The sequence below is a fragment of the Crocodylus porosus genome, unplaced genomic scaffold (assembly GCF_001723895.1).
Source record: "Crocodylus porosus isolate Cpor-Errol unplaced genomic scaffold, CroPor_comp1, whole genome shotgun sequence".
NCBI classification, from domain to species: Eukaryota; Metazoa; Chordata; order Crocodylia; family Crocodylidae; genus Crocodylus; species Crocodylus porosus.
Genome location: NW_017728948.1, coordinates 66,212,092 through 66,239,659, shown reverse-complemented (window position 1 = coordinate 66,239,659; position 27,568 = coordinate 66,212,092). Strand labels below are relative to the sequence as shown.

The window sequence follows — 27,568 nt, the reverse complement described above, 5'->3', positions numbered from 1 at the left end:
GGGCCCGAGGACCGAGCCCTGTGGAACCCCACTGCCCACATCCCTCCAGGTCGAAAATGACCCAGCCAGTACCACTCTCTGGGTGTGGCCCTCCAGCCAGTTGGCGACCCATTTGACTGTGTAGGTGTCAACACCACAGTCCCGCAGATTTTAATGAGAACAGGGTGAGAGACAGTGTTGAAGGCCTTCCGAAAGTCCAGAAAGACTATGTCCACTGCTACCCCTGCATCTAAGAATTTGGTGACCTGGTCATAGAAGGCCACCAGGTTGGTCTGATCTTTTCATTAATTAAAATAAATCTACTGGTCATCCAAAAATAAAACGTATTTATGGAAATCTCAACTGCAATTAGATATTTTCTCATTGATATCTTTTATATATATCTTGACTTCAAAAAAGCCTTCGATCTATCCCATTATCACCTCTTGGTGAAACTGGCCAGTTGTGGCCTTGGATCCACCATGATCCGCTGGCTGGGAACCTGGCTCTGTGGTCAGACCCAGAGGGTAGTAATTGATGGAAGTCAATCGTCATGGTGCCCGGTGACCAGTGGGGTCCCCCAAGGTTCTGTCCTTGGACCCATACTGTTCAACATCTTCATTAATGATGTGGACATTGGAGTCAGGAGTGGACTGGCCAAGTTCGCCGATGACACCAAACTTTGGGGCAAAGCATCCACGCCAGAAGACAAGCAGGTGATCCAGGTTGACCTCGACAGGCTCAGCAAGTGGGCAGACGAGAACCTGATGGTGTTTAACACTGAAAAATGCAAGGTTCTCCACCTTGGGAGGAAAAACCTGCAGCTCCCTTATAGGCTTGGCAGTGCTACACTGGCTAGCACTACAGAATAAAGAGACTTGGGGGTCATCATTGACCACAAGATGAACATGAGCCTGCAGTGCAACCAAAACGCAGGCTTGCATCCATAGATGCTTCTCAAGCAAATCCTGGGACTACATTCTCCCCTTGTACTCGGCCTTGGTGAGGCCGCAGCTGGAGTACTGAGTCTAGTTTTGGGCTCCACAATTCAAAAAGGATGTGGAGAAGCTTGAGAGAGACCAGAGAAGAGCCAAGCGCACGATCAGAGGTCAGGAAAACAGACCTTATGATGACAGGTTGAGAGATATGGGGCTCCTTAGCCTGGAAAAGCGCAGGCTCGGGGGTGACCACCAGTTTCTGGGGGACGCGTTTGTTCACCAGAGCGCCCCAAGGGATGATGAGGTTGAACGGCTATAAACTACTGTAAGACCCTTTCAGGCTGGACATAAGGAAGAATTTCTTTACTGTTCGTGCCCCCAAGGTCTGCCATCAATGGTGGTTCAAGCACCCACTTTGAACGCCTTCAAGACACATTTGGATGCTTATCTTGCTGGGATCCTATGATCCCTGTTGACCTCCTGCCCCTGGGGCAGGGGGCTGGACTCGATGATCTTCTGAGGTCCCTTCCAGCCCTAATGTCTATAAAATCTAAGAAATATACAGTTTTTTGGGGGGAAACAGTGAAAGGCTTCACTGATTTCAGTTTTTTAAAGTAACATATTTCAAATGTCCTGCCTTGCCCCTACCCACCTTTGCTGCTTCAGAGAAGGAGATTGTTTCAAATTTGGTTCGCTCAGAAATTACTCCCAGAGGCTTGCTGAGCTACCAGCAACATGCGCTAAATACAGATGCAGAGGAAAACTTGACTTCCTCTGACACAGTGAAAGCTCCTGCTATCAACCAGACAGAACCAAAGGAAGGAGTTAGCCAACTCAGGTAAAATATATTTCTTTGGGTTTAGCTTATTTCTATGTGTAACAACAAAGGTCAACTGCTCAAGTTCATTTTTAATGAGAAACTCAATTTTGAAAGTGCAGCATTTTTTTTGGAGAGGTTGGGGCATTAGATGCATAAGTAAGGTTTGTGAACTTGAACTGGAAATTTTGTTAGAACCATCTGGCTCTCTTTCTCTTAAATTTGGGCACTTCTTCTACCCACAGCAGAAATCTTGCCAACAGCTGCCACTCCAGCAATTCCATGTTTCTAAACTAGGGTGACCGCACCTCCTGATTCTCAAAATGGGTCAATCTGAAAAGTATTGAGAGGAGAGGAGAGGGAGGAGGCAGGACATGACACACAGGACAGTGGGGGAGGGACAGTAGAGCTGTGGGATGCTGGAAGACCATCAATTCCCTATCACATCCACCTAGCTAAAGAGGGCCACTGAATTAAGTGGTGATATTTTGAAGTTTTCCAACTGGAAAGCTTCTGAAAACAGAACAAAGAACATTCATTTGAACAAACCAGTAGGATGCAGGGGCAAGTGTCTAAAACAGACTGTCCTGGCAAACTTAAGACTTACAGGCATCCTATTCTAATGCCAACTAAAAACAAAAGCCATAGTCCTATAAAGATATATGTGTTTAACTTTTCCAAATGACATCTGTCTAGTAGTGACTTCAGCTAGGTTACAAGTGCATAAACATTGGCCTAAAAAGGTAAAGAAAAAAAAATTAGAACATGGGATAATCCTAACATTTTGAGAAGGTCCCAAAGGTAATAGAGTTTTAATTAATTTTTATTCTGTACAAACTAAGATGGAAAATAAACAGAAGTAGAGAGCTTTTAATCGGTTATCAGGCAAATCTGGAAAACATATTTGAAACTGTACTTCTTTCTTTTACTTCATAACAAGATTAAAGTGATTTATTGTATTGAACAAGGTAACTGGACCATTCTTTTTCTAGATCGTGGAAGTCACATTTCCCCCAAAAGTCCACAGGAACAAATAACACATGGAGGAAGAGACAGACTTGTTACTACTATACGTATTCAGTCATTAATAGACTGTATACATCTTTTGCTGCAAGAGTGCCATAGATCCAGGAAATAGCTGTTTGTATTCTACAATTACCATTCTTTAAAATAATTCACTAACTCAGGCCATTTTTTTGGAGACAGGAAATTCACACCAAGTGAGAAGAAGTTAGAAAACCATAGGAATCCAGAAAAAGTCAATAAACGTTCCAGGTTTAAAAGAGTCAGTTTTGTGATCACCTGGAGTTTGCATTGGAAATGCTGCTAACTATAAATGATTCCACTCCTTGGTTCAAATGTAATTACAGCTAGCACAGGCACCAAAAACCATTTAAAGGTTGTGTATAGGGAATATACAGTATACCAAATGGTGTGGTTTTATGGATTTACACACTCTCCCTTTTCTATTCAGGCCTTCAAGTAAAGCATCAGAAGCGAGCAGAGGAATGGAACAAGGTATGTGATGAAAATTCCAAATTCTAAGACACTGTGCAGGTAGGAGGGGCCTAATTCATTTCATGCAGCAGTGCGGAAGCATTACACTTTGAAGGGCCTTGGAATTTGTTGGTCATTTAGGGCATTTTTACATGTGCTCTGGGGGTTGTGGTGGGGGAGGTGCTTTAATTAGAGAGGCTCCAAGAGCCACCCTAATTAAAGTGCCAGCAGCATCTAGTGTATCAGTGTCCATGTGCTTCAAAATGGCAATGAGGGTGCTTTTAATCAAATGAGCTTTAGTTAAAGCTCTCCATCACCATTTTTAAGTGTGGGGACACTGATACACAAGATGCATAGGCTGCTGGAGCGTGCTAATTAGCACACTAGCAGACTGGATTAATTGCATGTCTACACGCACCTTTACTATTTATTTCCATATCAGCATCAAGATAATGCAATAGAAATATAAGAAAATACCAATGTACCTTCTTAAATGGTGGAGCCTAGAACTGCACATAATACTCTAGCGGAGGCATAATCAGTCTGAGTAGTGATATTATCACATCCTGTGTCTTACGTAGTATACTCCTAAGGCAGTCCAAAATGGAGTTTGCTGCTTTGTGTTTTTGGGGTTTTTTTACACTGCCTCACATTGCTGGCTTTCAGTGAATTTGTGATGCACCAAAAGCTCCTTCTCACCAACACTACTGCCGAGCCAATTACCTCCCATTCTGTTTGTGCATTTGTTTTTTCTTCCTTATGTGAGGCGCCCTACATTTTTCTTTGTTGGATTTCATTATGTTGTTTAATGCCCAAATTGCTAATCTGTTAAAATACTTCTGAAGTCTAATCCTATCCTCCAAAGCATTACAACCCCTCCCAGCCTGGTCATTTGTAGCCTTAATGAGGAGGGCTCTTTTATTCCAGCATCCAAATCACATGGTGAACACTAGACCCAGAACACACCCCTGTGGAGCCCTATTTGAAACCTCTTACCATTCTGACATTGATCCATTTAAAGCTCTTCTCTGAATACTGCTTGCAGTTATTCAGTCAGTTACATAGTAACTACCTAATAAGTAATTTCTTTAGTTTACCTGTAAGAATGCTACACAGCTCTATAGCAAAAGTCTTTTTAATGTTGAAGTATACCAATTCCACTGCATTCTCTTCATCCCTGTCAAAGAATGACTCAAAGCATGATACATTATTAACAAACTTATGATGGCTACTAGTGATCATCAGGGATCTGGGTTTTCCATTTTTCACGGAAAAATAAAGATTTTCCCCTTTGAAGTAGGAAAGTGTGGGTTTTTTGTTTTGCAAACAGCACTCTGCAAGCTGGCAGAAGTTCAGCCTGCAAGAACTACTTGCAAAAGGGCAGGAAACCTCAAGCCCTGACCAGAGGGGACGGGGGCAAGGCCTGAGAGTTTGAGTCAGCCAGGACTAGCTTAGACTTGCATTCCCTCTTGCAGCCCCTGGGATAAGTAGGGCTTTTGAGGGCTGGGCCCTGCCAATGGGTGGCAGCTGGGAGGGACGGGGGCGGGGAGGGCTGTGGGTGAGGTGAGGGTCTTGCTGCCAGGGGGGCTGAGGCCTGCAAGGGGAGCTGGCAGGGTATGCAGGGGGCAGGGAAGGGTAGGGATGTGTGGGTGGCAGTCACTTTGTCCTGTGCTGCAGGCCAAGGCTGGGGCAGGTGCAGACTGCCTTCTACCACTGTGGCTCATCTCAGTTGGGCTTGGGCTTGGGCTGGGACTGGAAGCATTGCCCAGCTGGGGCAGTCATGGCAGCACCTCAGTGCAGGAGAGGAGGAGGAAGCACACACCAGGCTAGCTACCCTTGGGGCAGGGTGGGGGGCTGAGGCTGAGGCTGAGGCCAGTGCCCAGCAAGGGCAGTGCCTGGGGCAGGGGCAAGGGCACGAGGGGGGCAAGCATTGCCTACCTGCTATGCCGGTGGCCACTGCCCCGCTGCCACACCACATCCTGTTGGCCTGCCTTCGCGGCAGCTGCTGGGAGCTCTGCTGGATGTGGAAGCAGGGTCTACGTGTGTGTGATGGGCCCAGAGGGGCATGCATAAGAGAGAGTGGCTGGAGGGACACTCAGTAGAAGTGGCCTCCAGAACTAGGCCTGGGCCACCCCAACGTGCTAAAGCAGCCTGTGCAGGGTGAGACTCCAGCCTAGGCCAGAAGGGAAGGGGCTTGCCCGGCCTCATCCCTGAGCCCCAGTCAAGGATTTCCCTGGAGGGCATGGGGATCAATGGGGCCTGGGCATATGTGTGAGGAACAGAACAGGAGGGGCTGGCACTGTTCAGAGCCACAAAGCAGCAGGAAGGACGGCCGCAACTGGATCTGTGGCCTGATGCGGGGGGGAGAGAACTGCTGCTGGGAGGGAGCACGTGTGGGGCAGGCAGGGCTGGGGGGCTGTGGGTTGGGAGAGAGGGCAATGGCATGGGCAGGGCACCAGCATGTAAGTGATGCTCATTGCCATAAAGCAGCTGTGGGAATAGCCTCAGCTGGACTCGCGTCCTGGTGAGCGAAGTGGGCAGGGGGAGCTCTGATTTTCTGATAAAAAAACCAAAACCAAAATCAAAATATACAGGTATTTAGAATGTATTTTATTATAAAGATTGAGGCACTGGTAGGCTTCCAACTTGCTTTAAAATTGTAAACATATCAATAAGACATTGCATTCATTTGTTATCTATATATAGAGTGGCCTTTCATTTTAATCATGGAAAAATGCAGATTTGGGGGGTTTAATCAGAGAATTTGGGGTTTTTAAAGAGAAACTAGGGTCCCTGGTGATCACCCCCTCCTTCCAGGGGAGGGGGTGCCCAGTCTGCAATTTCCTAAGTCCTCTATTTCGCCATTTTTACAGATGGACACTTGGTTAACTTTTCTCCAGTCCTCTGAGATTATTATTTAATAATAAATGCATGAATAATTCATTAATTAATGACCTTGAGATATGGGTGAGAGTCTATACATAAAAGGGATGTCAAAGTAAATGAGGGACATTTTGTAGTACAACCATTTTCTATTGTGACTGCGTTATCAGGTCATATTTGCTTAATGGATAGAGACTGCATGCTGCTTTATTTTCAGAACAATCCCAAGAACCCACACGCAAAACCAAATGTACAATGAAAACAAAGCCCAAACTTAATGACACATACAGCTTTCATGTTCAAAATCTCTTTCAGAAAGGGATCAAGAGGTCCATCTGTTCACGAGGCAAAGAAATACAAGCCCCGCCTGTGAAAATTTACGTCCAAGGAAGCCTGCCAACAGGACAAGAACTGAAATGAGCCGCAGTCCTGCCGCAGCACTCCAGAGGCCCCACCTACGCTACACCAGGACACCGCTTAGTCAGAGAGGCTCTCTCTCCAGAGAAGAAATCCCCCGTCAAAGCCAATGAAACAGTGCAATCACTCTCATCCATTTATAAAACCACACACACTATTGGCAGTGATAGCGATTGAAAATACTTAGTCTGGCAGTACCTTTTTAAAAATGAACTTGTATTCATTATATTTAGTCCCTGTTTATTTAATCAAATATGTAGCAGAAGCACATATATAAAGCAGGAAATCTGAACAAGACTCAGGCAAAAAAAAGATGGGCAGCTGACCTGCCCTTTAAAAAAAATATGCATGCATATGTGAGTTTGGGCACAGGAATTGAAATTAAGGCCCATAGGGCGTGTCCAGTGAGCATGCTCATGTGATGCCTCAAAGCTGTTTGAGGCATGGCAAACCACGTGAGGCACACGTGCACCCATTCACTGTACTGCAAATTTGCAGCACAGCACCAAAATTTGACACTGGGTGATCTGTGTCAAGAAAATGTCACTAAGAAAAGTGATGTGGCACACGTGGCAGCGGCATGTGCCACCAGAACTGGAGCCTGGCCAACCAGAGCCACATTCTGGCTGCCAGCTGGGTTCCAAGTGGCTGGATCAGTGCCACTGCTGCCCCAAGAGGCTCCTAGGACCCCAGGTAAGGCTGCTAGGGCCAGCACAGGTGCTGGCTTTAGCTTCCCCTACCCCACCCAGGGCAATTAGCTGTGTGCCAGAGCATGCATACAGGGGCATGCTCTGGGACTAAAAGCAATGGCACAAATACGTGCCACTGCTTTGTACCATGGGAAATATCTGTCCCTGCATATGCACGTTTGTCTGGAGATACCCTAGAATACTAGTATTTGGATGTGCCAAATAATCATGCATGATAGGTATATGAGAGAACACTTTTTTGCAGGGTACAATGAAGGCACCAGGTTTTGAAAAACCGATCTGAGTTTTCAAGCCTGTATCACTAGCAAAACTGTAGGCAGAACATCCTCTCTGCAAAGAGCAAGCCAACACCTACTTTAGTTTCTCTTAGCAGCAGAGAAACAACAAGTTTTTAGCATCTTATGTTAGAGATGGGAACCTATGGCCCATGGGCTGAGACATTGGATCCAGCCTATGGAGTTGGGGTTTTAGTGGTATTCAGTGGTGGAGGGCTTTGTTCATATGGCACTGCACCACAGCTGGATGATAGGGTGTTTCGCCCACGGCCAGCGGGTGGAGAGAAGTGATAATGGCAGCCACCAGGTACTAGCAGCACCTTGTCTGGGCCACAAGCTGGGGAACATTGTGGCTTCCCCTAGGACAGTGGTCAGAAAAAGCACCAAATAAATATCATAGAAATTACAGCAAGCAAAGATGATCACATACTGGAATCATTTACTTGAAGTCCACCTTCTCCCACACTTCTAGGTGAGCTTAGTCCTTCTGCTCTGAGCTTAGCAAAAACAAAGTTCAGCGTTACCTCCAATATTGTCCAACTGCTTTTTTAACTATCTTGAGTTTGCAGTTTCATAATCAAGCTTCTTGTAGCTCATTAAGAACCAAGCAGCAACCTCAATTTTACATTCCTCTGCTAATGTCAAGAACTGGTAAATGACCGAAAGATCTGGTTCTTGACCTGTTGTCATAAGACCACCAGAGGTTAATTCTTTAGACGGGGGCACCACGCTGATCATCTGGTGCTATTATTCCCTCTCCTTCACATCTGCCAAGTCATACTAAAGAGGTAGACTATAATTTAATATCAGTATGACTTTTCTGTGTATGCACCTACAATGGTTGCCCCAGAAGAGAAAGCAGGTGGCACTAATGGGAAAGAAATGGCCCATGTAACTTAAGAATAAGTGCAATACACACGTTGAAAAAGTTTGAAATCCCTTTTTGTGTTGCTTATTTTTCACTGATTGATTTGAAGAAAAACATTTGTAAGCCCAATCTATTTAGAGTCATTATTAAAAATAAGTTAGCAGCAATATCAATATCTTTATTAAAATAAGAAAACATTTCCTCTGTCAGACTTATCATCACAATAGTTTAGAAGGGATAAAGCAGAGCAGAAAGTGAGTTCGTTTACAAGGATAAGCAACAAACCATACCGTTTTTTTAATAGACTATAAATGTACCCGCACAAATACACAAAGCTAGTCTTCTCCCCCAACCAGGGATACCCTCTTCCCCTGTGCACTAAGGGCAAGCAAGTTGCATGATACATGTACACACTCCCATACTTCACACAAATACTTCAGCAAGTGAACTTAAGTCAATTAAAGGCTCGCTGTGGTAAATAGCTTCATGTGGCATGACAGACATCTGTCTATGTCTCAGTCTAATTTTTGATTCTCCATAGAAATGCTGCATGATAAAAATTTTCAGCCTGAGCTAATGGGAGTGTGCTTGCCCTCAGGTTCCCCTCCTCACCCCATGATCCTGTCCACCTGCTCTTTCAGCTACTTGATTCCCTACCAAAAGCAGCTAAAGCAGACTAACATACATAAGTTGAAGCATAGCAATGATGGAGATTCCCACAGGACTATTCTTGTGAGGCAGTCACATTTCATTGTGCTATAATAAAATGAGACAGCCCATCTTCCCACTATCACTGTCCCTGACACCAACAGCTGAGAGTCTGCAGTCTTCAGGATCCAGTCTGCTGTTACTGAAACGGTTCAGATAATACACTGGTTGAAAATTGTCATACATCTATGTCAAGCATTTTTAAATTCTTCATGAATATAGCTCAGGTTGCAATCTAATATTCCTCAGACAGTATTTATATTCCATTACTTTTGGAAGTTATTACCATGTTACTGGAGACCTGGCTCATTCAATAAGTAACATGTTTGCAATGAGTAGCAAACACAGAAATAGCTGTAAGTTATGTAGCCTTTACTATACTTATTAAATATGGGCACATTTAAGAGTTGCATTACTGTTAAAGAAAAATGAATACAGATCTGCAAGCAGCTGAAAACAATTTCAATAAGTAGTTTAAAGAGAAGTAGCATACACTACCATAAAAAGAAAAGTTGTACGTAAGTACAATGCATCATTACAATTCTTTTTGCTGTCAAAATTAAGATGGGAGAGGTATTAAAGAATGATAATGGTTACCTAAATACATCTAGAGAAGAACTGGTATTGCCTCAGAGAGGCGAAGGCTGCATAACGTATCTGATTTTTTTCAATTAATAAATGCATTCATCCTTGGAAAATGAGACAAAATTATAACAACCCCTGTCTCAAAGCACATGCAGTTTAAAATAATCACAAGGATAGGAAAAGGCATATTGTGAAACAAGGGAAAGATGGGATTCATTTACCACTCTCCCACCTCCACATTTATATCAGAAATAGGGACTGTCTACTTGGGTGCAGGGTTATTTTACACTGACCTGGAGCAGGTTAATTGTTACCACTAAGACAGTCTGCAGTAGCTGTATCCACCTGGCTAGCTGCCTCCCTCAAGTTGGAATTACCGTTCCCATGCTGCAAAGACTTTCTTTGTACTAAGTGCTCAGCATTTTAGGTAGGTATCCTAGCATCCTTTGTCCCTCTGCTAGGCCCTATGAGCGAGGTGAAATTCTCCCCACAGGACATCGTGGAATACTTAGAGCAGGGATGAGCAATTATTTCACGTGGAGTTTTGGCAGACCATCGAGGGCTGCATGACAGGTAGTCAGGGGTAGATAAACATTAATTTGCTAAATTTTTTAGGGATGCCGCAGACCAGCTATAATGGCCTGGCAGGCTGCATTTTGGCTGCCCCGACCTATTGCAAGGCTGTTTCACTTCTGGGCAATAAAGGGCTGCACCTCAACCTCATTGGGCACATAGCCAAGTCTCCCCCCCCACAACATGCACAGCCCAGCTCCCCCCACCCAAGATTACATGCAATGCACAGGAAGCCCACCCTGCTGCAAGGGTAACCCAGCTTCTCTCACCTTCCTGGCCATGCCTACAGTACAAGTAGCATACCTGCAGGACAGTTCTCTCCTGGCACAGCCTGGCATCCTCCCTTGCTGCACACAGCACTGGCAGCCTGATTCCCTCCTGCTGCACAGCCTCACCCTCCAGGAGCCAAGACAGGAACCAAAAGTCAGAGGAGGAAAAAGGAGTCTGGAACCCCCAGTCATTGCTGCCCAAGAGGAATGGGTGGAATGGCATCCAGATAGGAGCCCACAGGCTGTATGTTAACCTCCCGCAAGCCACTGGCTGCCAGTTGGACAGCCCTGACCTATAGGAAGCCATCTAGAAGCAACAGGGACCCGAAGGTAGAAGAGAGGGTCAAGCACAATTTTCTTGATCCCTCTCATACTACGCATTGTTCAGGCCTGGACTAGCCTGGCACCATTCTCAAATTGTCTGACAGCCATCCCCAAGGGGAGATGAACTCAAAAAGGCAATGGCTTGCCTAAGTGGCTTGTGAGGGGTTAATATACAGCCTGTGGGCTCCTATCTGGATGCCACTCCACCCATTGCTCTCAGGCAGCAATGACTGGGGGTTCCAGACTCCTTTTTCCTCCTCTGGCTTTTGGTTTCTGTCTTGGTACCAAAAGCTGGATGCTACCTAACATGGTAGCATCCAGCAGCCGTGTGTGTGGTAGACACTAAGAAATAAAAACCACACCACCAGGCATCAAGTACTTAACACTTACAAAAAAAAATATTATGCGTGTTGGGTGAAAGATATTTCATGGCTGACTTCCTTTCCACAGGGCTGTCAGACAGGACGTCCACAGTGGTGTCTTCATATGCTCCTGTAGTATAAAGAGCTCATTCGCAAGATCTCTCCTTTATCACAGTCACTCGGTCTGTTTCTCTCTACGAGGTCTGCAGTAAAACCTAGTTTTAATCCTGGGTTTTCAAATCCAGTTTAAACTCCTTACTGTTCATCTGACATTATTGGGTGTCCTGGGTGTGTTTCCTACTTACTCAGCCATGCTCCCATTGGACTCCTTGAACCATCATATTTTCTTGGAGTCCTGCATGAGACATGGTGCAGTGCTGTTGTACAATAATGCTAGCCTCAGTGCCACTAACTCCAGGGCTCCTGAGAGACAGACAATGAAAGCCATGATGGGATCCCAGCTGTGATTCCAACAATCACATCTACTGCTATGCCACAAGTACGTGGCCAAAGGCATGATTTTGGGTTCCTCCTGCACTGCCATCATGCCTTATTGGCAGTGCAGGAGGCACTCAGGGTAATAATCCAGGGCTCCACCTGTGACCAGCAAGTAGCAAGACAGGTGCCCAATGGCTTGGAGCACCAGTCAGCTGATCAAAGGGCTCCACAGCTGGAAGCACTGATCAGTTGCTTGATGCTGACCATCCATTTGATTTAACGCACAATGGCAACTAGCCACAAAGTTATTATACAAGATGTGTGTAATAAATAAAAGAATAAACCACAACATTTTCATACATGAATGTATGGCCAGGTTACTACTAAAGATGTGATTAACTGGTTAATCATAAGTGTAATATCTACCAAAGCCCCAGGAGTATGGAGTCACAAACAGCCCAATTCTGGCTGTGCAGCAGCATTTAAAAAGACAGATGGCATCTGGTCAACATGACTGCAGATCATAGAGGCCATCCAGATGCCCAGAGTGGTTGCTCCTGGTAGGGTGAAAAGAGTGAGAGATGGCAGGTGAGAGGACTGCCAAACTAGTGAGAATCAGAGATGTCCATACAAACATTAGTTCGCACTAACATAGTGTAGTCTCAAAAGAAGAAAAGAACAGAATATGCCAGTTAATGAATTCTAAGAACTAGGTCACACAGAGACAGGTCATTTCATTACAGTTAAATTTACTGCGAACTAAGCCAGCCTGGTAAGGCAAGCCCCACGACCCATTGATGTGTTAGTGCAGTCAAAACCCAACAGGGGTGATGGATAAAAACACTAGAGAGAAAACTTGAAAAGGGAATTTTGTTATAAGTGATGGGAGCACGGAGGGAGGAGTGCATGCATGTGTAATAATACAGAAGTCTAAATTATTTGTTGGGGGGGGTGGGCAGAGAAATCAGCAGATTTTAAAAAGTCATTCAGTACTCAGAATTTAAAAATCTGAATCCCTGTCTAACATGCACTGTTCATCAGTGAAGTTATAGGAGGTGGATTTTTTCTGTTCAAAAAAAGTATCTTTTACCTGCCACATAGCAAAAATGCTTAATTTATAAAACCATGAAATAAGGCTACCTTTAAGAGTGCTGGAATTAATTCTACATGTATAAATTATAGATACAATTTTTAACATTTGGAAATAGATATAAGAGCTTGACACAGAAAAGAAAAGAGTACACATGAGAAATACTTAGCAAACATCAGAGAAACTAGAAAATTCTTAGGGTCAGGTTTAATAGATGCTATATGCAGTGACACACAGTACCGCAGCATTAAAGCGTGTAATACTTTGTAGTTTTGCCATTTTACACATTTGTTAAGAGAGGAACTCAGTATTTAACTGCAGAATTACTTTGTTTATGCTATATATTTCTTTGGTTCCTTAAAACAAGCAAGATGGCTTTTGTCTAGTCTTATCCAGCTTCTGAGAGCTCTAGAGCATTCCAGACTTCAATATTTTAGCTGGGTAGTAAACTGCAGACAGTGCCTTATGGCACATGAAACTTCATCACAGTTAACTGGCAAATGACTGTGCTCCCGTTTATTTTTACTAAGTCACACAACCATTTCAAGTCAGTTTGTTGGCGATCTGTACAACTGCAAGTTACCTGTACATGTAAACGTATTTTACTTCAACTCCCAATTAAACAGTGGAAACAGAAGGGAGGGCTGGAACCTGATGCAAAGCTGGTCATATTTATGTTGCCTGTTCAAATCCAGGTCAGAACTGACCAAAATTTACAACCATCCACATTATATTTGGAAAGTTACTGATTATAATCTAGCTCTCAGGATAAATGGCAAGATCCCAATACTCATAAAAGGTAAAAGTGGCAGCCTTCTAAACCGTACAAGCAGAAGGGTCAGGAAAACAGCCTTGCACGTCTGAAAATGGTTTTCCATCTCCAGGGCTGTCTTTGCATCTCTTTTAAAGAGCAGGGAAGCCACTGCCAAAAAAAGCATGAGCAGAGATGCAAGTTCAAAAGGCCAGAGAAGTTTGACATCTTGTCACTAAAACACCTAGCAGACAATGTGATTAATAAAGCCCCACTGCCAGAAAACAGGATCCTCATTTTGTAGACAAGTATGCCAAGAGAGTAGTGGAGTGACTTGCTAAAGACAGCATTCTGGCTCCCAATGCTGTTCCCAAAGACTATAGAAATATGACTGCTTAGGGAAAAAAAGAAACCACAAAACAAACCCAAACTTCATTGCTATCTTTCCAATTATTCATACTTTGCAACAGGCACTATGGTATTGGGTTTGAGATTCCCTAAACCATTAACATTTGCTACTTCTACAGAGCTGGGATGGGTAAAAAAAAAAAGAGGGGTAATTCATATGCAATTATTATGAAAATGTTCATCATTATCTTCTGTCACAAGCTTCCAGAGAAGACAATACAACCACTCTGGACATATCAAACAACATTTTTAAAAGGAAAAAAATAAATATTAGCTTCCTTAGGAAACAAAATTAAATTCTGCTTTTGCTGTTAATTTAGTTTATAAAAAGCTACTAAAAACAAAAAAATTCCAAAAGGTAAAAATAACATTCATCCTTCTACACCCATTGTCCAAAAATGGCACTATGCCTAGCCACTTTAACAGTTACATAGCATTAATATGATAGATTGTTCAGATAATTCAAGTCCTGTTTTTACTCCTTATGCTACAGGTCTATTTTGTTCCTGCCCACTTTTTCCAAGGCCTAGTCACTGTCCAAGTCATCATCTTCAGCAGCTTCCTTCCCAAGCAGCAGGCATTTTGAGTCATCATTGGCTTCACCCAGTGGGACAGCTCCTTTCCGCTGTGGCAAGACACTGAAAAATGCTTCCTTCCAGTCTTTCTTCTCCAAGTATGCAAGGATGATCTCAAAAACTGCAAGACAGACCATAATCCATCCAACAATGAAGTAACTGAAATTCCTGACAGGGAAAGAAATTAATTCCTAAAGTATTCAAGTTTAGAAGTATATATTGGCTGTTACAGGAACTCACAACGCAGCTCTGCTTTTGCAGTAGGCTTAATTCTATTAAACGCCTCCCCTCTTCTCCCAAAGTAGCATGCACTGAAAGTGATTTAGACAAGCTGTACCAAGAGACTCCTACAAAAATATACTCACCGAGGCCCAAGATTCACGTGTGCTTTTTTCCTTTGCTAAAGGATGGTGATAGATAAATAGCTATCCAAAACAAAAACATTCAAGTCCTCTCTCCCCTCCCTAGAAAGGTCTTCACCATGCTAACACTGGAGAAGCAAGCATAACTGTTTTGTCATCATGATTTAGACACCCCCCAACCTCAGCTCCTCCCAAATCAAGCTAATGCATGCCCCAAATGCAACCTTCCCTGTAACACTTATTGCCCTGTGCAGAGAGCTGTAGTTAGCTATGTTAGTCTGAAATCAGACAGAAGGCAGAGCAGAGAAGCACCTTACACATTAAATGAATCAAAGATGTATAAACTTCTGGGAGCCAGAGTTCATTTCAGCAGATGCTTCTGTATCTCCAATTCAGTTAAGACTATAAGATGCATCTCTATCTGGCACAACTATTTTGGGCAACAGTTATAACAACATAGCAATACACTTCCTGAATCAGAATCCAATCCAATCCCATGCTATCACAGGCAAGCAAAAATCAGATTGTCTTGATTTGGGATGGGGGGGGTCGGGGGTCGGGTCAGAACTGTAGGGTCAGAGGGTTGCCAAAAGAGAAAATGTGAAGACACATGTATGGAAAAGCCCTACAATGTGCGCACAACAACATAATGTAAAAATTCTTGAATAGACTCTTGAAAGAGGCAAATTTAACTTAGTAGTAGGAGGTGCAGGTTGGCTTAGAAAACATGGTAGTGGAAGACCTGTAAAAGACAAGAAGGACCATTAAGAATGGACTTACAGAAAGAGTCCAAATAATCAAAGGTAGCTGTGGGCAAGAAATCTCATTTGGGAACCAGTAAGGGGAAAAAAAGACTCAAAATGCGAAGATAGTGGAAATGCAAAATGCAAGTCCAAACTGGAAGGGAAAGAAGTGAACAGAAAGGAAGTGATGAAGACATCTTAAGCCACTTCTTCAAGTTAGTAGATGCTAGTAGAGGATTTACGAACACAAAACATGTAGGAAAAAGGAACACCATGCAAGCATAGGTTTAGAAATTATGGAAACCCCATTAGCAGGGAAGATACTTAGTTTTTAAACCAGGAAGAGATAGAACAGGAAGAAGAGGAAAGTTGAAAACAATTTCTTATTGGGTTACCAATTGTCCAATTCCAAATAGCCTGTCAAAATACCTTGTCGTACACCATGGCACCACTGGAGACGATTTAGTGTTCAAGTCTCCCAGGGACTGATGTTAATAATGTATTTCTTCCGAGTGGCTTTCCAGGTATCCTTGAATCTCTTTTTTTGCCTACTTCTAGAGTGGGGATCACCAATGAGTTTGGAGTGTAGGACCTATTTTGGGAGCTGGGTGCTGGCATCCTTATGACATGTCCTGTCCAACAGAGCTGGTGTCATATAAACATGGTTTCAATGCTAGCGGTGTTTGCTTGAGCCAGAATGCTGGCATTCATTCTTCCATCCTGTCAACCAACATGCAGGATTTCCCTTAGACCTTGCCAAGAGTAACTGTCACAGATTCACCCTCAAACCAAATTGTCTTTTGGGTGGGGAGTGGGGTCACTATGTGGCACGCATGGATGTTTTTCCAAATCAGATTTACTCCTATCATGTTTAGTCTCTCTTGGTAGCTAGCATGAAGATGAGTTTAGTTTTGCCATTTCCGTATCTGTGTGTACTATAATATTTGACATAAATGTACTTGTGTAATTGCATGATGCCACTTGAAGATAATCAATGAAGCATTTAGCACACAACCACAACACTGTGTGTCTGTGAACAGGGAAATCAGCTCCTCCATAGAAAAGAGATCTCACAGAGTTGACCCCCCACCTGGGCAGATCAGAGCTTCATGGAGAATTGTGGTGACTCATGAGAATGCTGGTGGTGGGTGCTGGTTGGAAGTGATTTAGGAAGATAGCTGTGGGCTATGTAGAGTCTTTTGGATTTCTCCCCACTTGGGAGACCCTAGTTGCCAGGACTGGGGGGGTGGTGGTGGTGGAAGGAATATCAGCAGCAAGGCTAATTTCTAAGAATGCCAGCAGGTCTTTCAGAAGAGCGAAGCTGTAGCCACATGAGAATGTAAGACAGAAAAGCAAAATGAACAAAGTTATCTCCAAGCCTATAGACAGTTTTACTCATGTAATTCTTTTATCCTATGCAGTACATTATTTTGTTGTTCCGTCTCCTTACTGATTGACTCTGGAAAGAATAATTTCTGTCAGAACCCAGTGGGGTGGTCACGTGGGGCTGGCAGAGGCTCCCTCACTGCAGCTGCAGGGTCCAATATAAGGACCGTGGAGCTGAGGCTTGATGAATGAAGGCATTATTCCAGGACAGTCTGTTCCTTAGGACAAGTAGAAGCACAAAGGAGAAAAAAAAACTCTGGGGGTCCCCTGCTGATAGGGTTGCAACAGTAATGTTCCAAAGTTTTTGGGTGCTTCTGGTATGTCAATCAAGTTTCACACCCATACAACAGGGTAGGAATGACAACAGCCTGCTAGACAAGAAATCTGGTTTGGGACTCTGTGGTTTCAGTGATGTCCAAAAGCAGCACTGGCAGATTTTATCTGGTGTTGGATACTGTTGTCTATATTTACTTTTTTGAGAAAGGTGGCTACCTAGTAGGGAAATGCTTCATATTCTTCATGGCACGCCCTCTAAATGTAACATTTGAGGGAAAACGGCTGGTTGGGGGTGGAGGGGAGATTAATATTCTTTGTTTCTGGGAAGTTGGCAGTAAGATCAAACTTTTCATAGGCATCAGAGAAGCTATCCAGAGTGACCTGGAGCTCTTCAAGCAAGTGGGCACACACAACAATGGTCAGTGTACTGAATATCCATAATGGAGGTGTTGGTTATCTTGGATTTGGAATGTAACCAGTTGATGCTAAATAGAGATTTCCATTCATGCAATACTAGGTGCTAATTCCAGATGGAAGTCTCTCAGCAGTGAGATGTGAAATAGCTATGATACGGATAGAAAAGAGTGTTGGTGCAATAACACACCCTTGCTTGACTCCAGTTCTAATAGTGGAGAGGTCTCTTTCCAAGCCATTGGGACAGCTGCTGTCATATCATGAATGAGTCTGACAATGGCAAATTTTGGCAAGCATCCAAATCTCATCAGGGTGTTCCATACGGCCTCTGTTGATTGACTGAAAGGCCTTAGTCAGGTCACTGAAAGCCATGTAAAGACCTCAGTATTGCTCACAGCACTTCTCTTGCAGCTGTTCTGCAACAAAGATCATACCTACTGTACCTCTGAGTGGTCTGAAGCTACATTGGGACTCAGGTAGAATCTCCTCAAAGAAGGAAGTGCATTTACTGAGAAGAGTATGGGAGATGATCTTCCCACCTATGGACAGGGCTGCAATACCACAATAATCACAGCAATCTGATTCATCTTCTTTCCTGGATATGGTCATGATTCTGGCATCTCTCCAGTCACTATGAATCTGTTAATGTTTTCAGATTTTCATAACAGCAATGCATCGTTATGAGACAGAGCTTTTTTCCACCATGCTTATATATTTCAGCTAGTATTGTATTAGAAAACAACAAACCATGTGATCCTATCTATTTAATGGCTTTCAAGGCCCTCTGACAAGTTGGACCTGAAAGGTAGACCTTAATAGGGTGTTGTGGAATGGCTTCAATGGTAGCATCTTTGACATTAGGATTTATTTAGTATCTCTTAAAAGTGCTCCTTCCACCGTAAGTTGATGGTGGAGCTGTCTTTAAAGTGCGTTGTTCCATCCTTGGACCTCAGGGGAATGACACTGTGTGCCTGGCTCACAGAAAATTTTAGTTGTGCTGAAGAAACTATACAAGTCATGGCTGTTGGCAAACTTTTTAATCTCTTTTATAGAATAATAGAATAAATACAGACAATTACAGTTGGAAGGGACCTCAGAAGGTCATCTAGTGACAGCCTAACCCCCTGCTCAAAGCAGAACCATCCCCAATGAGGTCATTCCAGCCAAGGCTTTGTCAAGCAGGCCTTAAAAACCTTCAAAGATGGAGATTCCACTACTTGTCTTGGTAACCCATCCCAATGCTTCACCACCATCCAAGTCAGAAAGTTTTTCCTAATATGCAATCTAAACTTTCCTGAATGCAATGTGAGACCATTGCTCCTTGTTCTGTCATCACTGAAAACACTAACTCCATCCACTTGGGAACCACCCTACAGGTAGTTCAAGGCCACTAGCAAATCCCCGCTCAGTCTTCCCTTCTGCAGACTAAATAAATCCAGCTCCCTCAGCCTCTCCTCCGAAGTCATGTGCCCCAGCCCCCGAACCATTTTCACTGCCCTCCACTGGACTTTCTCCAACTCGTCCACATCCTTTCTGTAGTGAGTGCCCAAAACTGGACACAGTACTCCAGATGTGGCCTCACCAGTGCAGAATAGAGGGGAAGAATCACTTCCCTTGATCAGCTGGCAGCGCTCCTATTAATGTAGCCCAGTATGCTGCCAGTCTGTCCTTGTTGCCAGGAAGGCTATTGACTCATATCCAGCTTACTGTACACTGTAACCCTGTCTGCAGAGCTGCTGCTTAGCCAGTTTGTCCCAAGCCTATAGCAGTGCATGGGATTCTTCTGTCCTAAGTGCAGGACTTGGCACTTGTCCTTGTTGAACCTCATGAGATTTCTTTTGGCCCAATCCTCCAATTTGTTTGGGTCACACCGAATCCTATCTCCACCCCCAGCATACTGAACAAAACTGGCCCCAGGACCGACCCCTGAGGTACTCCACTTGATACTGCCTGCCAACTAGACCTCGAGCCACTGATCACTACCTGTTGAGCCCAGTCCAGTCAGCTTTCTATCCACCTTATAATTGGTTTATCTAACCCATACTTCCTAAGTTTGCATGCAAGAATGTCAAAAGTCCTGGTCAAGTCAAGGTATATCATGTCCACTGCTTTCCCTGCATCCACAGAGCCAGTCATCTCATCCTAGATGATCAGGTTAGTCAGGAATGACTTGCCCTTGATGAATCCCTGCTGACTGTTTCTGATCAATTTCTCTTTCTCCAAGTGCTTAGAACTGGATTCCTTGAGGACCTGCTCTGTGATTTTTCTGGGGACTGAGGTGAGGCTGACTGGTCTGTAGTTCCCTGGATCCTCCTCCTTTCTTTTCTTAGAAATGGGCACTATATTTGCCCTTCTCCAATCATCTGGGTGCTCCCCTGATTGCCATGAGTTTTCAAGATAATGGTCAGCAGCTCTGAAATCATCAGCCAACTCCCTCAGCACCCTGCACCTGACTTTCGCTTTGTCCTCTCACCACTTGTTCTTTTGCTCTTGAATTTTCCTCTGGCTTTAATGTGGTGATAAATGTCTTGCGTCTTTTTGGAGTTGACAGCATTCTGCCAAGTTTCAAAGGCGCTCCTTTTTCTGTCTCCGAGAGCCTGAATTTCCCTATCATTTTCATTAGGCTGACTGATATTTCTTGGTGGAAAAGCCTAGAGTTTCTTCAAATGCCTTGTGGATGCCTTGCTTGAGGATCTCCCAGTGATCAGTGGTGTTGTAGTTTTTCACTGAGACATTGCTGGAGATGATTACTTTTAGCAGGGTTTTCATATTCAACCTCTTCCTTGGTTGTTTCTTTTGGTTACATCATTTTGGGGCAAAAGGAATGGACATTACTGGACTTATCAATGATCAATCCAGCAGTCAGGAGTCACTTTATCCTTTCAAGAGTCCAGTCTTTCCTCACCTTGAACCTCTCCACAATCTTACTTTTGGGAGTTCTACCACCTCTACTCTATCATTTTCTGTAGATTTGCCTTGCAAGTCATCAGTGGATATTCTCCTGAAGCAGGTGATGAAATAAAAGAAGAATTCTATTCTAAACTTGAGTAAGTCCTATCATCTGTCCCCAAAGAAGATAACGTAATTCTTCTTGGGGATTTCAGTGCTAGAGTGGGCAGGGACTCTGAGAACTATGGAAAGGAATACTTGGAATGGAAGTCTTGGGTTAAGTCAATTCAAATGGCAATCCTCTCCTGATTAAGTGTTCAGAACATGATCTTATCATTACGCATTCCTTATTCTGCTGAAGAAACAAATAGGTGTCATGGATTCATCCCCCAAAAAAAAACTAGTGCTTGTTTTACTGGGTCAGTGCTTGTTTAGTGCTACTTGTCCCTCAGGAAATGCACACCCCTGCATGTGTGCACTCATTAGGACACACCTCTGATGTCCAAGATACTAATCACCATCTACTTCACTGATGCACAGACTGTGCTTTCTGAAAACACTGCAAAATTTACAGTCTCCTAAAGATGTAATAATATGATGATAGTAACAAACCAATTACCACAGAAGGTAGAATAGGTTGTATCCTGTTTTCTTCATCTTTATCTAGTCCTTGACTATTCCAAATGAACAATACTGTTGATAAAAGCAGTACAGGAATGCAGTGGTCAGGACAAAACAGTTCCATGAGCCTGATTTTGCTGATGATATTGCACCTGTGACAAACAAGACAAATCTACAGAAAATAATAGGATAGGGGTAGCAGAACTTCTAGAAGGAAGATTGTTGTGCTCAGCGTGAAGAAAGACTGGGATCCTGAAAGGAAAACTTCAACTTACACTGGCTCCTTACTTGCAAAACTGTATTACATAGGAAGCTTCATTAGTAGTGCTAGAGCATTTATGTCAGGCAACACCAAGGTTACTGAAACGCAAATAAACATTAACAAGGCTTGGTAAAATATGGAGATCCAGTATTAGCAATCCAAGAACAAATATACTTTGGAACTAATTATACTTCAAATTTAATGGTGCAATTGCTGATCATCTCTATCTCTAGAGGGTGATAGTTCATTAAGATGCTCGGGACAACTATAATTCTGTTTAAAAGTTTATATTAGAGACTTTCCCACATCTAGCACTTCAGAAATTGGGTCAGAAAGGATGAGCAGAACTGGTCACCTTACAAACTAGACCTCAATACTATGCTGTGCCAATTTCAAGTTTGGTGCATATTGTAGAGGCATAAATTCCAAAGCCAAAACCAAATAGGCATTCGATTTTTCTATTACAAGGTAATAGCAACAAAGGCAACATATGTATATTTTAAAAGAAAAAAGAAAAAAACCGGACAGTAGTTTCATAGTTGGTAGGGTCAGAAGGGACCTGAGCAGACCAAGTCCAACCCCCTGCCATGGGCAGGAAAGAATGCTGGGGTCAAATAACCCTGGCAAGGTGATTATCTAGCCTCCTTTTAAAGATCCCCAGGGTAGGAGCAAGCACCATTTCCCTTGGAAGTTGGTTCCAGATCCTAGCCACCCTGACTGTGAAGCAGTGCTTTCTAATGTCCAGCCTGAATCTACTCTCAGTGAACTTATGGCCGTTATTCCTAGTTACTTCTGGTAGTGCTGAGGGGAACAGGCTCTCCCCCATTCCCCGCTCGTTCCCCTTGGTAAGTTTATAGATGGCCACCAGATCCCCTTTCAGCCTTCTCTTGCGAAGGCCGAACAGGTTCAGGTCCCATAGCCTCTCCTCATAGGGTCTTCCCTGCTGCCCCCGGATCATGTGAGTGGCCCTCTTCTGAACCCTCTCCATGCTGCCCACATCCCTCCTGAAGTGCAGCTCCCAGAACTGGACGCAGTACTCCAGCTGTGGCCTGACCAGGGTCGCATAGAGGGGGAGGATCACCTCCTTGGACCTGCTTGCGATGCATCTGTGGACGTATGACAAGGTGTGGTTGGTCCTACTGACTGTGTCCTCACGTTGGCGGCCCATGTTCATCTTGGAATCGATAATAACTCCAAGGTCCTTTTCTGCCTCTGTGCTGACGAGAAGGGAGTTCCCCAGCCTGTAGGTATGCTGCTGGTTCTTCCTCCCCATGTGCATCACCTTGTACTTGCTGGTGTTGAAACCCATCCTATTCTCATCCACCCACCCTTGTAACCTGTCCAAGTCTAGCTGTAGCCTGTCCCTCTCTTCTGACATGTCCACTTCTCCTCACATCTTAGTTTCATGTGCAAACTTGAACAAGGTGCTTTTCACCCCCTTGTCCAAGTCACTGATGAAGATGTTGAACAGTGCAGGCCCAAGGACCGAGCCCTGTGGAACCCCACTGTCCACATCCCTCCAGGTCAAAAATGACCCGCCCACCTGTATATCAAAGATCAATGAAAAAGTAATTCGCTACCTGCACATGCATGCACACAAGAATTCTACAGAGGGTTTTTTTTCCTTATATCCAGTAATGACTTACTTGTAAGTAATCCTATTGAAAGTGGACCTTATATCAAGGTTAGAATGTGTAAGAGACTAAAGTAAGTTTCCTGGCTTTTCTGCTTAAAATCCTCAACTAAGATTTTTTAACTTTAACTACTGTATGCGATTAGTTCATGTCAACTTTTGCCCTAAAAATCTTTAAGAAAACATCCATCAAAAATTTCATTGTACATGTACCTACATCACAAGGACACTAACATTTCAACATAAGCTGGATACCCAAGTACCTTAAAATGTGGCCCTAAGCATCTTGTACAAGATCACTTAGTGAATCAGTGGGAAAGTCAGATTATAACTCTGTTTACTAAGCCTAGTACTCAATCTAGTCAAAGACAGCTTCTCAAAACTTCAACACTAGAGGTCAGCATGCAATTGCTACACAACGTCCTACCTAAACAGAAGAAGCTAGTATGCTATAGCTTTAAATGGATAATATGACAATGTTGTCCAACTTCTAAGTGGCTGGGGGCTACATGCCCCACGGGTTGCATTAGTGGGGCCCACATACCACACAGACGATACCAGTATGGGTCATGTACCCCTGGGCTGCATACCACATGGATGCCCCTCCCTCCGCTGCATTGTGCACCTACGTGGCCAGCCTCCCCCACCGATTGCACTACATGCCTACCTGGGTGCCTCCCTCCCATGCCCTTGACTCTGTAATGTGTGGACCTGGCCCCACCTGCACTATGCTGTGCCATACTGCACTGTCCTCTGGGGCAGGCATAGAACACAGAACCTAGAGGAGGGAGAAGCCTGGACACTGGCAATAACAGCTGGAGCAACAGGGGGTGGGGGGGTAGCAGCCAAAGTTGTGGGCCCCAGGCTCCAGCCAACTTCTTTGTGGGCTGCACATGGCCTGCCAGTTGAACAGCCCTTACATACGAAACACTGTTCTCAACTTTGTAGTTGATAATTAAAGCTAAAAGACCACTGTGTGCACAATGTTTCAAGTATGTGGAGTTTAGTTAAGATTAGTGATGGGAGATTCAGTGTTAGAGTTGGTTCTCCACTGCTTAAATATATAATGCTTCCATGTAATTGTGCCTATTAGCAACATTTTCTGACATTGTTGGTGGAGCATTTTTACCACCAAAAGAAAGGTCAGATGATAAAACCAAGGTTGGGAAAGTTTAAATAAAACAACACAAAACAGAAGAAATCCATGGGGAGGGGAAGACTCATATGATAGCATAACTAGACAAATCAAAGTAGGACTGAGAAACAACCATGCTGTGTAGGCTTATACTTAAACAAACCAAATTAAAGAGATGCCAGATGTCAAAGCACAGAGAAACAGCATAATTAAGTTTAGTACAGTCATCAACTTAAATGTACGTGTAACTACAATGTACAAAGAAACTATGTACATATTCTTGCAGCTCTTGCTAAATGCATTTAGGAGCAACCCAAATTCTGTAGCACTCAAGTAACTAATGAACAATAAAGATTGTCAGACAGGGACAGAAACTGATCCTCTAATTTTTTCAAATAAAACAAAAACCCATTGGACAAATCCCAGTATTTTAATAATTAGTTAAATTTTCTAGAATGTCTGGAAAGCTGAACAATTACCCATTATAGGCCAAAATTTCAAAAACTACATGCTTTCTATGGGAAACGTTAAAGGAACTTGCACTCTTAATGGACTTAGATACTTTTGAAGATTCCACCTTAAAACCTTACCATCTCAAAAACACGAGAAGATGACTGGGCCAACTATTACCTCCTAGAGAGAGCCACTTTGTTTAAGAGATCCAAATAGGTGAAAATAAAGATTAGGTCTCTATGTGCTGGCTTGCTTTTGAAGAGTCATATTTTAATTTGCATTTTACAACCTCATGACTTACCATGGTTAACTGCCAACACTTTCCGGGTGTTCATTTTCACAAAATTTCCAAGAGGGAGCTGCGCATGATTAATTCCCTCCTCTAGTGCTTTTCTGTAAGTGATCCCCTACAGTGAAGATACCAAAAATAATAATTAACAGAGATTACCTTCTTTTCTTCTTGTCACTAGGAAGGAAACAGAAAACATTACCAACACTTTAATCAGCACAGCTGTTGCAAGCAATGCCATATACTTAAAAAGGGTATAGACATCTGGACAAAACTATGCATTCTTCAAAGATGTTCTTTGAAACTACATTAAGTACTGATATGTCACATGGTCACACTCAGAGCTGTAACAAGCAGGATTTGCATCGTGGGCAAACGCATGGGTTCTGAAAGGATGAGGGGAATCACACGCAGATTCTGAGAGCAGCAGTGGGGCAGGTGCAGGAGTCCAAAACAGTCCCTAGAGGCTCTGTTGCTGCAGCCATGTGCGCTACCTGCCCTAGCTCTTGCTCATACACCAACTTTCACTCCTGTAAGAACTACACCGTGGGGCTGCAGGTGCATGGACTCCATCAGTGTGGAGGATGATTCTGGCACCCAAATTGGTGTCTACCACTAGTGCCCCTCTTATCCATCCCTAATTATTAGAGGTACGCCAATACATCAGTCGGCTATCAGATCGGTACCAATATAAAGAAAATTAACTGTGCTGTAAATTGGCCTGAAGTGGCCAATAAATATCCGTCTGCGCGTGCAGCCGCAGTGCAGCACTCAGGCAGCAAGAAGCAGAGCCCAGCTGCATGCAGCTGGTAAGACTGTTGTGGTGGAAGGGGTGTGGGGGGCAGATCAATTCCCCACGCAGTGAGGGAGGGGGTAGGGAGGGTGGAGCTGTAGCTTGCTGGGGGGATGGGTGGGTGGCTCCTGCCACTGTGTGCACTCTGGGAGGGCATGGGGGGGCATGTGCCACCAGATCTGCGTGAGGTGGGGTGGGCAAGCTATAGCCGCAGGCTGGAGCCAGGGCTGTGCTGGGCTCCTCTTGGCTGGGGCAGGCAGCAGCAGTGCTGGGAGGGGGCTACAGAGGGGGCTGCAGCCAACCCAAATTTCATCACAGCCCTGCTCCCAGCACTGCCACTGCACACCTGGCACACCTCGGCTCTTCCCAGTGCATGGGTTGAGCTGGGGCTCTGCTTGGCAGGTAGTGATGCTGGGAGTGAAACTATGGTGAAATCTGGGGTGGCTGCAGCCCACCCCCCAATGCCACCACCTGTCCTGAACCCAGCTCCTGCTGAAAAGAGCCTGGCACAACTCTGGCTCCAGCCTGCTCGCCTCACGCAGATCTGGGATGCACATGCCCCTCCCCATGTATGCGCAGCTACAGGAGCTCCCCCTCCAATGGGCCACAGCTCTGTCACGTGCCTGCTCCACCCCTTAAGTGATTAAAAAAATCATTTAAACCTCTCATGCTTTCATGTTTTCTGGAAAAACTGAAAATTGATAAAGTGTGACACAGGTAGTTGAAGCTCTGATTTATTTCTCTCAGTCTTTCGCAGCAATTGCTAGACTGTGAAAAATTATGCAAGGCAGAATTATTCGTTTTTAAATGTCATGTATATAATTATTACATAGCTCAAAGGAAATAGCTTGGGTCACTACTTTATCCAAAGGAAAGCATTCTTAAGAGTTCTCTAACCTTTACATGGCATTCCCAGCGACACACCAGTTCCACACAGTGTGACTCCATGTCCAGGTGTGGAAATAGAGTCTAAATGCAAGTGTGCTCCTTAACTAAGTCACAGTAACAAGCAAAGTTATTTAAAACAGTACAGCCAAGATCCAAGTGCTGTTCTGTGCCTGTATTATGATATACATTTGTGAAAATCTGTGTACAGGCATGCATATAACTGCATACACAGGAGATCCAAGACAGCTATTAAAAAACCTGGCCCTCAGCAACATAGAAATGGAATTTAAAATATAAGTATGGTAATAAGCAGGATGAAATTGAAGAATGCCTATACACTTGGTCTGATGCATTCTGTTTAGAAAAGAATTCTAATTGGAATGCTCCAGCATGCTGGAGAGTCTCATGTATTCAGCATCCCACATTTCAAAATGGCAGCGGGGGCATTTTAACTAAAGCTTGTCAAATACGCTTCAGTTAAAGCACCCCTGCCACCATTTTGAAATGCAGGATGCTGAATACAAAAGTGGCTGTGGGTGTTTTAATTACAGCAGCTCCTGAAAGCTGCTCTAATTAACCCCCATTTCCCCACCACATGTATAGGCACCCAGACCATCTTTAAAAACAAACAAACAAACAAACAAACAAACAAACAAACAAACAAACAAACAAACAAACAAACAAACAAACAAACAAACAAACAAACAACCAACCAACACCAATGAGTCTTTGGTTTCTGTGGTCTGTGGTATCTATAATCATTAAAGCCACAACGTTGTGATTTACTGCACAAAAACTGGATAATGAAGTATTTCTCTATTTGCTAGTTTGCAGATGTACAACAATATTGTTGTTGTACCCATCTTCAAAAGAGGCAGGAAGGAGGACCCGGGAAACTATAGGCCAGTTAGTCTTACCTCGATCCTAGGCAAGCTGTTTGAGAAAATTATGCTGGCA

General features: G+C 43.8%; 2 protein-coding genes across 3 annotated transcripts in view; one reads left to right on the top strand and one right to left on the bottom strand.

Annotated features, from left to right (window-relative positions):
* CUNH4orf17 (chromosome unknown C4orf17 homolog) overlaps positions 1-6,866 on the top strand; it is a 26,139-nt gene extending 19,273 nt beyond the window's left edge. For both annotated transcript variants that reach the window (XM_019553439.1, XM_019553438.1), the window contains 3 exons: positions 1,584-1,755; positions 3,209-3,252; positions 6,430-6,866. In XM_019553439.1, the coding sequence (XP_019408984.1) occupies positions 1,584-1,755; positions 3,209-3,252; positions 6,430-6,644 (431 nt within the window). In that variant the 3' untranslated portion in view covers positions 6,645-6,866. The remainder of the gene's footprint in view (positions 1-1,583; positions 1,756-3,208; positions 3,253-6,429) is intronic.
* Positions 6,867-12,925: 6,059 nt separating this feature from the next.
* TRMT10A (tRNA methyltransferase 10A) overlaps positions 12,926-27,568 on the bottom strand; it is a 23,749-nt gene continuing 9,106 nt past the window's right edge. The window contains exons 7-8 of the mRNA XM_019553371.1: positions 24,943-25,048; positions 12,926-14,588 (exon numbers count right to left, since the gene is read on the bottom strand). Coding sequence (XP_019408916.1) covers positions 14,419-14,588; positions 24,943-25,048 — 276 coding nt within the window. The 3' untranslated portion in view covers positions 12,926-14,418. The remainder of the gene's footprint in view (positions 14,589-24,942; positions 25,049-27,568) is intronic.